General features: G+C 66.2%; 2 protein-coding genes across 5 annotated transcripts in view; one reads left to right on the forward strand and one right to left on the reverse strand.

Moving 5' to 3' along the window:
* CCM2 (CCM2 scaffold protein) overlaps positions 1-1,776 on the forward strand; it is a 23,607-nt gene extending 21,831 nt beyond the window's left edge. For 2 of the 4 annotated variants that reach the window (XM_036246729.1, XM_036246726.1), the window contains exons 8-10: positions 131-311; positions 391-529; positions 941-1,774. In XM_036246729.1, coding sequence (XP_036102622.1) covers positions 131-311; positions 391-529; positions 941-1,215 — 595 coding nt within the window. In that variant the 3' untranslated portion in view covers positions 1,216-1,774. Of the gene's footprint in view, positions 1-130; positions 312-390; positions 530-940 lie in introns of all 4 variants that reach the window. The other 2 variants (XM_036246727.1, XM_036246728.1) reach the window with 2 other exon arrangements.
* Positions 1,387-9,002, reverse strand: NACAD (NAC alpha domain containing). The gene is made up of 9 exons (XM_036247389.1): positions 8,936-9,002; positions 3,924-7,574; positions 3,667-3,779; positions 3,521-3,592; positions 3,123-3,269; positions 2,903-3,049; positions 2,703-2,825; positions 2,566-2,627; positions 1,387-1,416 (listed from the first exon to the last, which is right to left on the reverse strand). The coding sequence occupies exons 1-8, from the start codon at positions 9,000-9,002 to the stop codon at positions 2,613-2,615; spliced, it is 4,335 nt and encodes a 1,444-aa protein (XP_036103282.1). The 3' UTR covers positions 1,387-1,416; positions 2,566-2,612.
* Between the last annotated feature and the right edge of the window lie 3,286 nt (positions 9,003-12,288).

The following is a 12,288-nucleotide window of genomic DNA, read 5'->3' on the forward strand; positions in this document are numbered from 1 at the left end:
CTAGAGGCTCCTTGAGGTCACGCTGTGAGGGCATCAGCTTGTGAGCCCACTGGGCTCTGTCACCTGCCAGGTCCCTCCTGCATCGTGGGGTCGGCTGTCACCCCAGCCCGCTATGCCCTCCCCCACGCAGGCCCTTCCCGTCACCTGCCTCGACCCCAGTGCTCCCTGGGCCCGGGGGTTGCCACGGGGCAGGACCGGGCAGGACCGTCCCTTGCAGCTCCTTCCCTGAATGTGGGCCCCACACCAAGACGGCGAGCGAGAGCGAGCTGAGCGCCACGGCCGCCGAGCTGCTGCAGGACTACATGCTCACGGTAGGCGCCCGCTGGCTGCGGTGGGTCCCCAGGGCGGGCGGGCTCTGGCCTGCCTCCCGTCACCGCCTGCTCCCCGCAGCTGCGCACCAAGCTGTCCTCGCAGGAGATCCAGCAGTTCGCGGCGCTGCTGCACGAGTACCGCGACGGGGCCTCGGTGCACGAGTTCTGCATCAACCTGCGGCGGCTCTACGGGGACGGCCGCAAGTTCCTGCTGCTGGGTGAGCCGTGCTCGGGGGCAGGTTTTGGTGGGTCAGGAGAGAGAAGACTCCACTGCAGCTGAGGGACTGGCCATGCTTGGCGCCCAGGCCCTGCCATCCACAGTGGGATGTGGCCCTGGACCCACTGTGCCTCCCCCTGCGGACCCCAGAGAACAGGCTGGTTGACTGATCGGTGGGGGCTCCTGGATCCTGGGTTCTGCCTCCAGCAGTCCGAGGCCCCTGACCCTAGCTGAGGGTGTCCTCTGACTTGTCCATAAACGAGTGGTCCCCCAGAGGTGGGAGCACAGCTGGGCAGTGGAGATTCCTTGCTCGGGCCCCCCTCGTCTCTCCTCCATCTGGGGCGTCCCTGACACACGTCCCAGGGCTGGTGCCTGCAGGATGTGCGGGGTCAGGTGTGTGGTGTGTCCACAGGTCTGCGGCCCTTCATCCCCGAAAAGGACAGCCAGCATTTCGAGAACTTCCTCGAAACCATCGGGGTGAAAGATGGCCGTGGCATCATCACCGACAGCTTCGGCCGGTGCCGGCGGGCCGCAAGCTCCACCTCCACCTCCAATGGCAACAGGGCAGCAGGCAGCTCCGACGACCAGTCCGCACCCTCCGAGGGGGATGAGTGGGACCGCATGATCTCAGACATCAGCAATGACATCGAGGCGCTGGGCTGCAGCATGGACCAGGACTCAGGCTGACGGTGCAGGGGCGCCCTCGGGCACACCCCTGTGTGGGGCTGGGCCGGGCCGGGCCAGGCCAGCTGCAGGGCCTCTACTGTGAAGGACCTGGGGCGGAGGCTGCCCTGGCCTCCTCACGGCGGCGCCGGGAAGGGCCTGTCTGCCGGCACCCGGGCAGCTGTTGGTTTTGCACATGACGTTTCTATCGAAACTCTCAGAGACCTTAAAAGAAGTTTACTGCAATGTGAATAATTTATCTCTGGTTGCCAGCGTGTTTCTGATCCCGGTGGAAGCTGGTGTCTCCTGGCCTGGCCGGGGTCCACACACCCAGGACTCGGCACCACGGTCTGGGCACTGAGCCAAAGGGTGCCCTTTGGCAGACCCTGCCGGTGGGGAGCTGGGCCAGCTCTTGACCAGCCGGTGGGCAGGACCTGATGGGGCATTTGCTCCCTGGACGTGGGGCTGGGAACAGGTGTCCCAGGCACCTGTGGATGTGAGTGTTAGGGCCTCACTCTGGGGACTCGGCACAGGCACCCTGAGGGGCACTGGCTGTCCTCTGGCCTCTCGTTTAAGCCACCAAGTCTCCCCCTTCCCTGTGTCCCCCTCACCCCATCATAATTGTTGTCTCCACGCTGAGAGCATGTCATCTTGGAGCCTTGGGCCCAGCTCTTCAGGGTGACCGGCTGGGGCACTGTGCCCTCACCCCCCCACCTAAGCCTCGTGGTCTTGGGCTCTCCTGTGCCCTTTGAAAGCAGGGAGGTAGTGGGGGTGACCGCAGGGCAGAGCCTGGAGACTGTGGGACAGGTGTGCGGTGTCCCAGGACACCCCCCTTGCTCAAAAGGTGCCTCTGCCCTAGAGACCCTGAGGATGCGAGCAGGAAGCCCTGGGGAGGGGCAGGCCCTGTCCTGTGCAGTAAGCTGTGCTCTGTGGATGGTCAGGAGCCCTCCCCTCCAGGGGTCCCACCCACATGCACTTGGCCCCCATTCTGCGGGTCCCTCACCATCCTATCCTGGGACACCGTCCTGGGGTGTGAACCCCACTTGGCGGGTCCCCGTATTTTGGAGAAGAGAAGAGGAGCGTGACTCCTAGGGCTGGGCCACGGAGAGTCCGAGAGCCTTGGGGTTTGACCCCCAGCCAGCCGAGCACATGGGACTCCCAGGGCCCGGCCCAGGCCTTCTCACGGAGCTCCAGTCCCTTGGGCCACGGCCCAGTGACCAGACTGCCTGCAGTCTCCAGGGAACTGGGCGCCCTGGGAACACGGGGCTGGGAGGCCACCGCCCTCGGGTGCTGTGTGCCTCCTCACATCCTGTTAGCTAGAGGCGTTTGGGGAGCAGGCGGAGCAGGAGCAGAGGTGTGGGGACACCCGCTTACTGAGCAGCAGAGCTGGGGTCGAGGTGGAGCCGGGCGCTGGCCAGCGGCTACATTGTCAGCTCCTGCAGGAAGCAAGGAGAGGTCAGGCCAGGGAGGTCCCCGCAGAGCAGCAGCGGGGTCTGAAGGCAGCCACTCACCATGATGGCGTTGACGATGTCGCTCTGGTTGTCCCTCAGGGCCCGCACGGCCTTGGCCCTGGACACGTTGGCTTGTGCCATCACCAGCTCAATGTCCCGCAGCTCCAGTCCTGCCTCGTCCACCTGGTGGGCCAGCAGGAGGTGCTGCACTGTCCCTCCCCCCGGCAGCCGCCCCCTCCCTCTGCCACCCCCTGCCTCACCTCCTCCTCCTCCTCGCCCTGGTCCTCCTCACACTCCGGCTTCACCCGCGGCCCAGGCACCGACTCTGGGACAAGGGTGGTGGGCTCCGTGGGCACCTTGAACTTCTCGGCTGCCGCTCGGTGCACTTGCTGGGACAGGTCCTCTATCTGCAGCAGGGCCGCTGTCAGCTAGCCCTCCTGCCCGCCCCGCCCCGCCTGCCCGCCCCGCCCCGCCACTGACCTTGGCCTCCCCGAACACCACGTAAGTGTCCGAGGCCGGGCTCTTGAAGACATCGGGCTTGGCGATGACAAAGAGGATGTTCTTGGACTTCTGGATGGTGATCCTGGTGACGCCCTGCACCTGCCTCAGGCCCAGCTTGGACATGGCCTGGGGGCACAGCAGGCTCAGGCCTGGGCACTGCCCACGGCCTGTCGGGGTGAGGGCCTGGGCCGGCCAGGGGGAGCACATTGCAGGAGGGTTCCCCGTGGGTGGAGTGGGTGCTGGGCTCAGGCCGATGCCCAGCTGTTCCTGAGGGTGTCGGTCACTGCATTTCCCCAGTGGCCCCCCCTGATGGGACTCATCAGCCCTCGCTGGGAGGTCCCCAGCCCCGCCCTCCCGAGGGGCAGAGCCCAGCCCACCTTCCGGGCTTTCTTCTCACTGCGGCTCTGCTTGGCTTTGGCCGCGGTCTCCTCGCTGCCACTGGCCGGGGCCTGGGAAAAGGTGGGTCTGAGCACCGAGGGGGGGTGGGGAGCCCCCGGGTGCACCCCCAGCCCCCAGCTGGCACCTGCGCTGGGCACTGCACGGCCTGAGGTCCTGAGAGGTCCTGCTCCTCCAGCTCCACTGACGACTGCCCGAGGCTGTCCGAGTGCTGGCCAGGGCCGGGGGCCTGGGCGGGCTCTAGGGACACGGGCGGTGAGGACGGCCCTTTCCTCCTGGCTCTGCCCCGCGGAGCTGAGGTCTGGCTGGGCCGGCCGGCCCCTCCCACCCCATCCCGCCACCTCTGGCCCCTGGGCAGGACTGCGCCCCAGCTCGGCCCCTCACCTTCCTCCAGGCTGTCCTTGTCGTCCTGCTGCTCCAGGGCCTGGAGCCCTTGAGGGCTGGCGGGGCTCCGGGGCCCAGAGCCAGGAGGCACTTGGCAGGGGGCTGGGGTCCGCAAGGCCAGGTCTTTGGCATGGGTGCCCCCCAGGGGGGTCACCTTGGGGCTGAGGAGGGAAGAGCGGGGCAGGAGGCTGACCTGCTGCCTGGCCCCCCGGGGGTTCGTGGTTCCTGAGAAGGCAGCCGCTGCCCGAGGGGCTCCTGCCTGGGGCAGCAGGGGGTCCCGAGAGCCCAGGGACCCCACCCCATCCAACGAGCCTTCCTGGGGACCCTGTCGAGGGCAGGGGGGAGCGAGAATGCTGGGAGCGGAGGGTGCAGGGCTTTGGCGCCTGTCTGGGGGCTGTGGGGGGGAGGGGTCAAGCGTGCCAGGTGCTGCCCGGGCTGGCTCTGCATCCCGGCCTAGCCCAGGCTCTGGCCCGGAGGAGGGCAGTGAGCATGTGGGGGCAGGCTCCTTAGGGCAGCCCCCGCCCAACCTGGGCACAGCCCCTGATGGAGTCTCTGGAGCCACAGCAGATGGAAGCTTGGGCCCCAGGGTGCCCCCTCCACCCTCAGCTGGGCTCTGGGGCTGGACTAGGCCAACCTTAGGGGATCTGTTCCCAGGAGCCTTCCCAGTGCCCTGGGGTGCTGGCTCCAAGCCTCCATCCCCCTGGTTCTCTGCACCTGGGGCTTCCTTCGGAGGTGAACGGGGCTCAGCTCCCTCACCAGCGGGGAGGCTAGCGTTGGGACAGGCTCCCCTGCGGGACACCAGCAGGCCCTTGGCTACTTCCTCCCCACCGGATGTAGGTACAGGGGGGTCCATGGCCTCTTTGGGGGCATCCAGGGGCTCTGCGGAGGAATGTGGGAGTTCCAGGATCTCCAAGGCAGGCTTGGGGCAACCCAGGGCCTCCTTGGAGCAATCCGGGGGGTCCAGGGCCTTCATGGGGCACTGTGAGGGGTCTTGTATCTCTGCAGCAAGCTCATGGGTGCCTGGGATCTCCGAGGCAGGCTTGGGGGGGTCCGGGATCTCTGAAGCAGGCTCGGGGGGGTCCAGGATCTCTGAGGCAGGCTTGGGGGGGTCCAGGATCTCCGAGGCAGGCTCAGGGGTGCCAGGGATCTCTGAGGCAGGCTCGGGGGGGTCCAGGATCTCTGAAGCAGGCTCAGGGAGGCCCGGGATCTCTGAGGCAGGCTCGGGGAGGTCCGGGATCTCTGAGGCAGGCTCGGGGGGGTCCGGGATCTCCGAGGCAGGCTCGGGGGGGTCCGGGATCTCTGAGGCAGGCTCGCGGAGGTCCGGGATCTCCGAGGCAGGCTCGGGGGGGTCCGGGATCTCTGAGGCAGGCTCGGGGGGGTCCGGGATCTCTGAGGCAGGCTCGGGGGTGTCCGGGATCTCCGAGGCAGGCTCGGGGGGGTCCGGGATCTCCGAGGCAGGCTCATGGGTGCCAGAGATGTCTGAGGCAGGCTTAGGGGGGTCCGGGATCTCCGAGGCAGGCTTGGGTGGGTCCATGGCCTCCTCGAAGAGACCTTGGGGTTCTGGTACCTCCATGGGGGGGTGTAGGTGGTCTTGGATCTTTGCAGTGAGCTCCGGGATCTCTGAGGTGAGAACGGGGGGCTCTGGGATCTTCACAGTGGGTTTGGGGGTGTCTGGAATCTCTATGGTGGGGTTGGAGGAATCTGGGGTGTCCAAGGTTTCCATGGGGGGATGTGCAGAGTCCTGGATACCCGCAGGGAGCCAAGGGGTATCCGGAGCCTCCGAGGTGAGTCCAGGTATGTCTGGGGCCTGTGTGGTGGGCTCAGGGGTGTCTGTGGTTTCCAAGACAGGCTTAGGGGGGCCTGCATCTCCATGTAAGGCCCAGCGCATCTTGGCATCTGCAGCCAGCTCCAGGCCACCCTGCTGGGCCTGGGCCAAGTCCAGAGGCTCCGGGTCTCCAGCGCAGACCATGTCCCTCGCCTCCGGTGCTGGCTTCAGTCCTGAGGTCTCGCTTCCTCCCCGCTGGGCTGTGGTGGCGATGGGCTCCGTCCCTGGGGTGCAGTCGGTCTCTGTCTGCAGGTCCCGAGGGCTGGCTGCAGCGGCGGGCGCCTGGCTGGGGGGCAGGCCTGCGTCCCGCAGGGGCACACATGTGGCGACAGGGACAGGGTCCTGGGGGGAGGTGTGGGCTTCTCCCGGCGGGGGCTCCCAGCGCGCGTCTTCCTGCGGGTCCTGCAGAGTGTCTGGGGGCACGCAGCCTGCCTCCCCCTGCACGGCCCAGGGCTCAGGGTCTACGGCGGTGCCGGCCCCCTCCGGCCAGGGCTGAGGTGTGGCCACAGGGACAGCTGCTGCCCCAGCGGTGGAGCCTGCTTCTGGCCTCCTGGCCTGAGAAGTCAGCTCTGCGAGGCCCGGGGCTTCCTGCGGGGCATGTGGAGCCGGGGCCACGGGGGACACCCCGCCCAGGGTGGGGCCCACCTCTCCCTCGGAGCCGGCGGGGCCCTCCTGCAGGGCGGCAGTGGGCTGGGCGTGGGGCTCCCCGCTGTACAGCCTCTCGTCATCCCGCCCGGGGTAGGAGTCGGGGTCGGAGGACGCTGCGGAGGAGTCGTCCTGGAAGGCGAAGGCCTCGTCCACGCCCGCGGCGACCGACAGGTCTGACAGCGACTGCAGGGAGGAGGCGAAGCTGCTGTCCCCCCCGTCCTCGCTGGGCACTGGGGCCTCGTGCTCCTGCTCGTCCTGCTCGTCCTCCTCCTTCTCCTCTTCGGGGGGCAGTGGTGTCACCTCTACAGCCTCCACTTGCACGATCAGGCTGCCCCTGAAAGGCAGGAGGGCGGCTGGCACCATGGGGTCATCAGCCAGGAAATCCAGCTCGGAGAAGTGGCCCTCCTGCCCCCAGGAAGAGCTGCTGTCCGTGGAGAGGCTGGACTCAGAGGACGGGGCCCCCGGGGACCCCACAGGGGGCAGCTCCCACTCCTGAGCCTCCGGTCCTAGGGGGGAGCCCCAGCCTGGGGGCACATCCAGATCTTCCCCGGGAACCAGCAGGCTCAGGGAGCAGGAGGGAGATGAGGCCCAGCTGTCCCCGTCCGCGGTGACATAGGAGCCCGAGGGCGAGGTGGGCGGCGTGTCCCCGGAGTTCCCTGCCTCAGCCTGGGTGTCCCCGGCACCCCTGCAGGGCCCAGAGCTGGGAAGCAAGGCAGGGGTCCCACTAGGTGTGGAGGGAGGCGTGAAGTAGTAATCGGGGTCTGGGGCACGGAAAGGCACAGGAAGGTCACCCTGAGAACATAACACAGTGGGTGGGCTCAGGCTGGTGGGCCCACCCTCCTGGTCCCTGAGCTCCGGTAGGACGACCCAGGGTGGTGGGGGCGCCTGGCACGTCTCCTCCCCCATCACAATCCGTGGCTCCAGGGTGGCTGGGAGAGGTCCCTCTGCAGGCTGGACCTCAGGGGGCCCTGGGCTGGGGCCACCCTCCATGGGGACTGCCCAGGCTGAGGGTGCTTGGCCAGGCCCTGCATCCCAGCTGGCTCCCTCAGGCGGGGGCCGGGCGCCTGGTTTGCTGGGCAGGAACGTGAGGTCCAGGGCGCTGGGCCCAAGGGTCAGGGTGCACTGCTCCAGCTGGTCCCCTCTCGGGGTGGTGGCCACAGCCGCATCACAGGACAGATCTGTGGAGAGAGAGGTGTGAGGAAGGCAGGCACTTGTCCTGAGAAGTGGGTCCCAGGCTGAAGCTAACCCCCTTGGCTGGGTGGGGCCCCCGGAAAGAGGTACTGTCTGGAAAGGGAACTTGTGAGCTCTGACCACAGTGACCAGCTTGGGGTCAGAGTGTGGGGTGTGGCTACGGCACAAACGGGCACCCTGGCTTTCCCGGGAGGTGCTCCGCCACCGTGATGCTGCTGTCTCCAGGGACGCTGGGTGCTGGCTCCCTGCAGGTGGCCTGCTGCCCTGCTGGGCTGGCAGGGGGAGGCCCTCCAGAACCTCCGGGGTCGGGGCCTGGGCAGGGCCTGCACACTGCTCAGCCCTGGGACCTGCAACCCGGCACAGTGTTCCCTGTGCTTCAGCCTTCAGCCTTCAGAGGAGCGTCCATCCAGCCCTGAGGTGATGCTTCGAAGGGGTGGCCCTGCCCAGGGTGCCCATCTGCTGAGGTGCTGGCGGCCAGGGGGTCCTGAGGAGGGGTCCTTTGGGTCCACTAGGCGTAATGAACACCCAGCACCTGAGGTGGGTATGGTGGGTGGGGCTGAGTATCTGAGACTGGGCTCCGGGCACTGACACTGGCATAATGCCCCTGCCTACCAAAACTGGAACCCAGTGCCCCTGGGCAGGGCGAGGGTGGAGCTGGGCCAAGGCTTGAGTGGGGGGGAGCCTAAAGGTCAAAGGTTTTAGTGACTCATTCAAGGTCATCAAGCAGTCTGAGCAGGGTCAGCCCAGCCCGAGTCTGGGGACACTAGCCCTGTCCCCTTTACTGGGCTCCAGAGTGGGACCAGGCCCCTGCGCCCAGCACCGGCCCCATCCTCAGGTGACTTCTCGCCCGTAGCAAGGTGCCCTTGGCCCTCTGAGTCACACCCGCTGACCTCCTGCTGGCCCAGGCAGACACCGCGTCTCCAGCACTGCTGACCTAGCCCTCCAAGGACGCGGGCTTCAGACTGAACCTGCTCCCAGGCCCTCTGCCCTCCCAGACCCACAGTGCCCCCCCGGCTTCCCAGATGCCAACTCCCTTCCTGCCCCTCTCTTTGGGACCAGTGCCGCCCTGAGAGGCCTCAGGCAGGTGGGGGACAAGTATCCCCAGGGACAGGGCACAGCTGGGAACCTGCCACTTGCAGTCTGGATTCCCACCCGTCCAGGCCCACAGCTCGCGCAGACAATGGGGTGCACGAGCCAGGACGCTCAGTCCAGCCCGCTCCACCCGCCCTTTCCCGCAGTCCCCAGTGCGGCCGGGCGGGGGTCAGCATTCAGATGGTCCGAAGGGCAGGGGACAGGGACAGACAGAGGGGCGGGGGATGCGCACGCAGGGAAAAGCGCGCGGCCTCACCTGTGCGGGGCCCCGGGCCGCCCGCCTCCGGCAGCAGCAGCTCCGCGCCGGCCGCCTCCCCGGGCATGGCCTGGCCGTGCGCCCGTCCCTCTGTCCTGGTCCCTCCGTGTGCGTCCGTCCCGTGGAGCCTGCACGGCCACCGCCCCTCGCCCGGGATGGGTGTGTGTGGGGGGGCCAGTGGGTGACGTCAGCGCAGGCCCGCCCGCCAGGGGCCCCGAGTGAGCGTGCGCGGCCGCCGGGCACTGCGGAGCGCGGTCCCTCCCCGCCGTGCGCACTCGGCCCGCAGCGCGGCCCAGCCTCTCCGCAGGACCTCCCGCCCTCAATGGGCCAGGGGCTCGCGGCTGGCTGGAGTCTGGGCCGCCCCGGGTGGCAGCACCCCTTAGCTGGATGGGGAAGAGGCGGGGGCCGCCGGCACTCAGGGTGCGGGGGTCAGAAGGGTTGGAGTTTTTAGGGGGCTGGGACGCTTTGGGGGAGGCGACGCAGACCCTTTGCCTTCTGGCTTCTTGGCCGCCACCTGCCGGGTCGGGAGTCCCAGCCCAGCCTGGTGCCTCCATCGAGAGGTGAGCAGGACCCGCAGCTCCGCACTGATTGGCTGGTCCTCCCAAGTCGGTCCCCATGGCAACCGCCTCCCGGCTCAGGCTCAGTGGCAACCGGAGATGGAGGGGAAGATGGTCCCGTGGTCGGGGCTCTGGCTGCCCCACCCTTCAGCTCTCCCAGTGGAACGAGACCCGCCTTCCTCCCCCAGCCCTGTTCCCAGCAGCGCCCCGCCGCCCCACCCAGGATGGAGCCCTCCCCCCGCGCTCCCAAGGCCGTGCCAGGCTCTGGGAGACAAACATTGTCACTACCGGCCGGGCGGGCCGGGCAGGGCGTCGGAGGGGCTGCGTTGTGTAGGTGGGTGGGTGTCCTCACTCCTGCCCTCTGCTGATACCAGTCAGGGGCTGCCTGCTCGGACCACACCCCACGCCCCAACCTCTGCCCCAGGCGCTGGAAACCCGTCCATCTGCCCCTGGCAGGGCTCCTGCTCCTCGGCCTCCCCTCCCCGGGTTTGGAGCCCCCGCCTGGGGCTTCTCCCTCTGTCTCCCTCTGCCCCCCTCTGCCCCCCTCGGTCCTTCCTGACGCCACTGCTCAGGAAATAAGGAGAAAGCCCAGGTGAAGGGAGACGGAAGGGACGTGTCACCAGCAGGGCCTTGGAGGTGGGCGAGAAGCAGCAGGAGAGGGTATGAGATGGCATCGTGCAGCATCGGGGGTGCGGAACGTGGGTGAGCACCACGTGATGGGAACACGCACAGGTGACCCCCCACTCCGGACAACATGCACAAGGTGAAGGACGAGATGGAAGAGGGTCCCACACGCGAGTGCGGGCCGCGGGTCCCGGCAGACCGACCAGTGCCGTGGGCCACTCCGACCCGAGCCACCACCAGGAGCGCTATGCAGAGGGCTGACCCCCAGCCACCACGAATAAGCCAGAATAGCAGAGCAAGATTACGCAGATATTAAACACAGAAAAAAGCGGGAGTGGCCGTGTCAAGTCCGCGAGCAGAGGAGCCGGATGTGCCAGGACACGCCCTCAGGCCTCGGAATAGGCGAAGCAGAGCCCGGCAAAGGCAGTGCCTAGTCTAGCAAACACGACAGACCGGTGTCTCCCGTGACTCCAGGCGCCACAGTTCTCAATGAAACATTGCAAATCAAACCCAACCGTGTGTGAAAGAACTCTACGCCGGGACGAAGTGGAATTCATGCCAGGCATGCAAGGCTTGTTCAACATTTGGGGAAAAAAAATGTAATTTACCAAAAAATTATAAAATATTAATTGATACAGAAAGCATTTGGCATAATCCAAAGCCATTCAGATTAAAAACAAAACTTGGCAAGTTAAAACAACCTTGGTCAAGGTCACACACAGAAGCCCCACAGCTAACACCACATGTAATGGTGAGAGGCCCGGCCATGTGGCTCAGTGGACGGAACGTCCTCCCATGGCCTGAGAGGTCCCGGTTTGATTCCCAGTCCGGGCACACGCTGGGGCTGCCAGCTGGTGGATGTTTCTCTCTCGCATCGATGTTTCTCAAAAATCAGCAACGATGTGTTAGAAGGAAGACGGAATGTGTTCCGAGACTGGGAACAGGCCAGGACCAGGGCTGCGACCTCTGCTCACACTGCCCGCAGCTCTAACCCTGTGTCGCGGCGGGGGAAGGGCAGCCGGGCTTCCAGAGGAGCGCGTGGGGCTCTGCTGGCCCGTGGAGCTGGCGGACCCCCCACCCCAACAAACGCAGAGGCTCCCAGAAATGGTGTGCAGGGCGAACAAGAGAAGCAAACCCAGAAAGGGCAGCGCAGTGGCACTGACCCAGGACGGAGGCCCCGCCCCGCCCCAGGACTCTTCCTGGGGATCCAGCCTGTATCCCGCCCCAGACCCCTGCTGCCGAGGCCGTGTGCCACGCAGCCCCACTTGTGGGGGGACCCCTTGGACATGGCAGGCAGAGAACGCTGGGCCCCCACGGCCTCCCCCAGCTCAAGGCGGTGGTTCCATGCGGCGGGGGGGGGGGGGGGGGAGTGGGTCTCAGGGGCTTGCTGCGGAGCCGGGCTGGGGTTTGCCTGGGGGAAGGAGGCTACTGGACAGGTAGCCCCTTTCCTGCTGTGTGTGCTGACTGTTGCAAGAGCGCATGGGAAGGTCAGACCTCAGGGCGCTCTCAAGAACAGTGCAGGCTGTGGTGGAGGCTCCTGGGAGATTCGTGCATCGAATCCGGGACACCCCAACTGCAAGAGGGTGACTGTGGGCACAACCACTCCTCCCGAGGAAAACACGAGGCCGAACACAGAACCAGACTTAGCGAGAAGAATCCAGCTGCTCACTGAGTAAGCCCCAGAGGGGAGAGAGATTGGGTCAGTACCCACAGTTGTTAAATATTTGATCTACTTTTATTATTATTATAATTTAAATCCTCACCCAAAGATACTTTTTTCCCATTTATCTTCAGATAGTCGGGGCGGGGGGGAGAAACTGATGTGAGAGACACATGGCTGCCTCCCTCCCACATGACTCCAACAAGAGCCAGGACTGAACTGCAACCTAGGTACATGCCCGTGACCGGAATCGAACCCGCAACTCTGGTCCACAGGCCAATGCTCTACCGCTGAGCCAAACTGGTGGGGGAAAACATTCTATCTAAAATGTCCTAGTTCCAACAAAAAATTACCAGGCAAACCAACAGGAATATAACTCATACAACGGTAAAAAAAAAAGCAATAGCCTGGCCGGTGTGGCTCAGTGGTTGAGTGTCGACCCTGCACCAAGAGGTCGCCAGTTCGGTTCCTGGTCAGGGCACATGCCCAGGTTGTGGGCCAAACGCCCAGTG

The sequence above is a fragment of the Molossus molossus genome, unplaced genomic scaffold, assembly GCF_014108415.1.
Source record: "Molossus molossus isolate mMolMol1 unplaced genomic scaffold, mMolMol1.p scaffold_m16_p_7, whole genome shotgun sequence".
In the NCBI taxonomy this organism is placed as follows: Eukaryota; Metazoa; Chordata; class Mammalia; order Chiroptera; family Molossidae; genus Molossus; species Molossus molossus.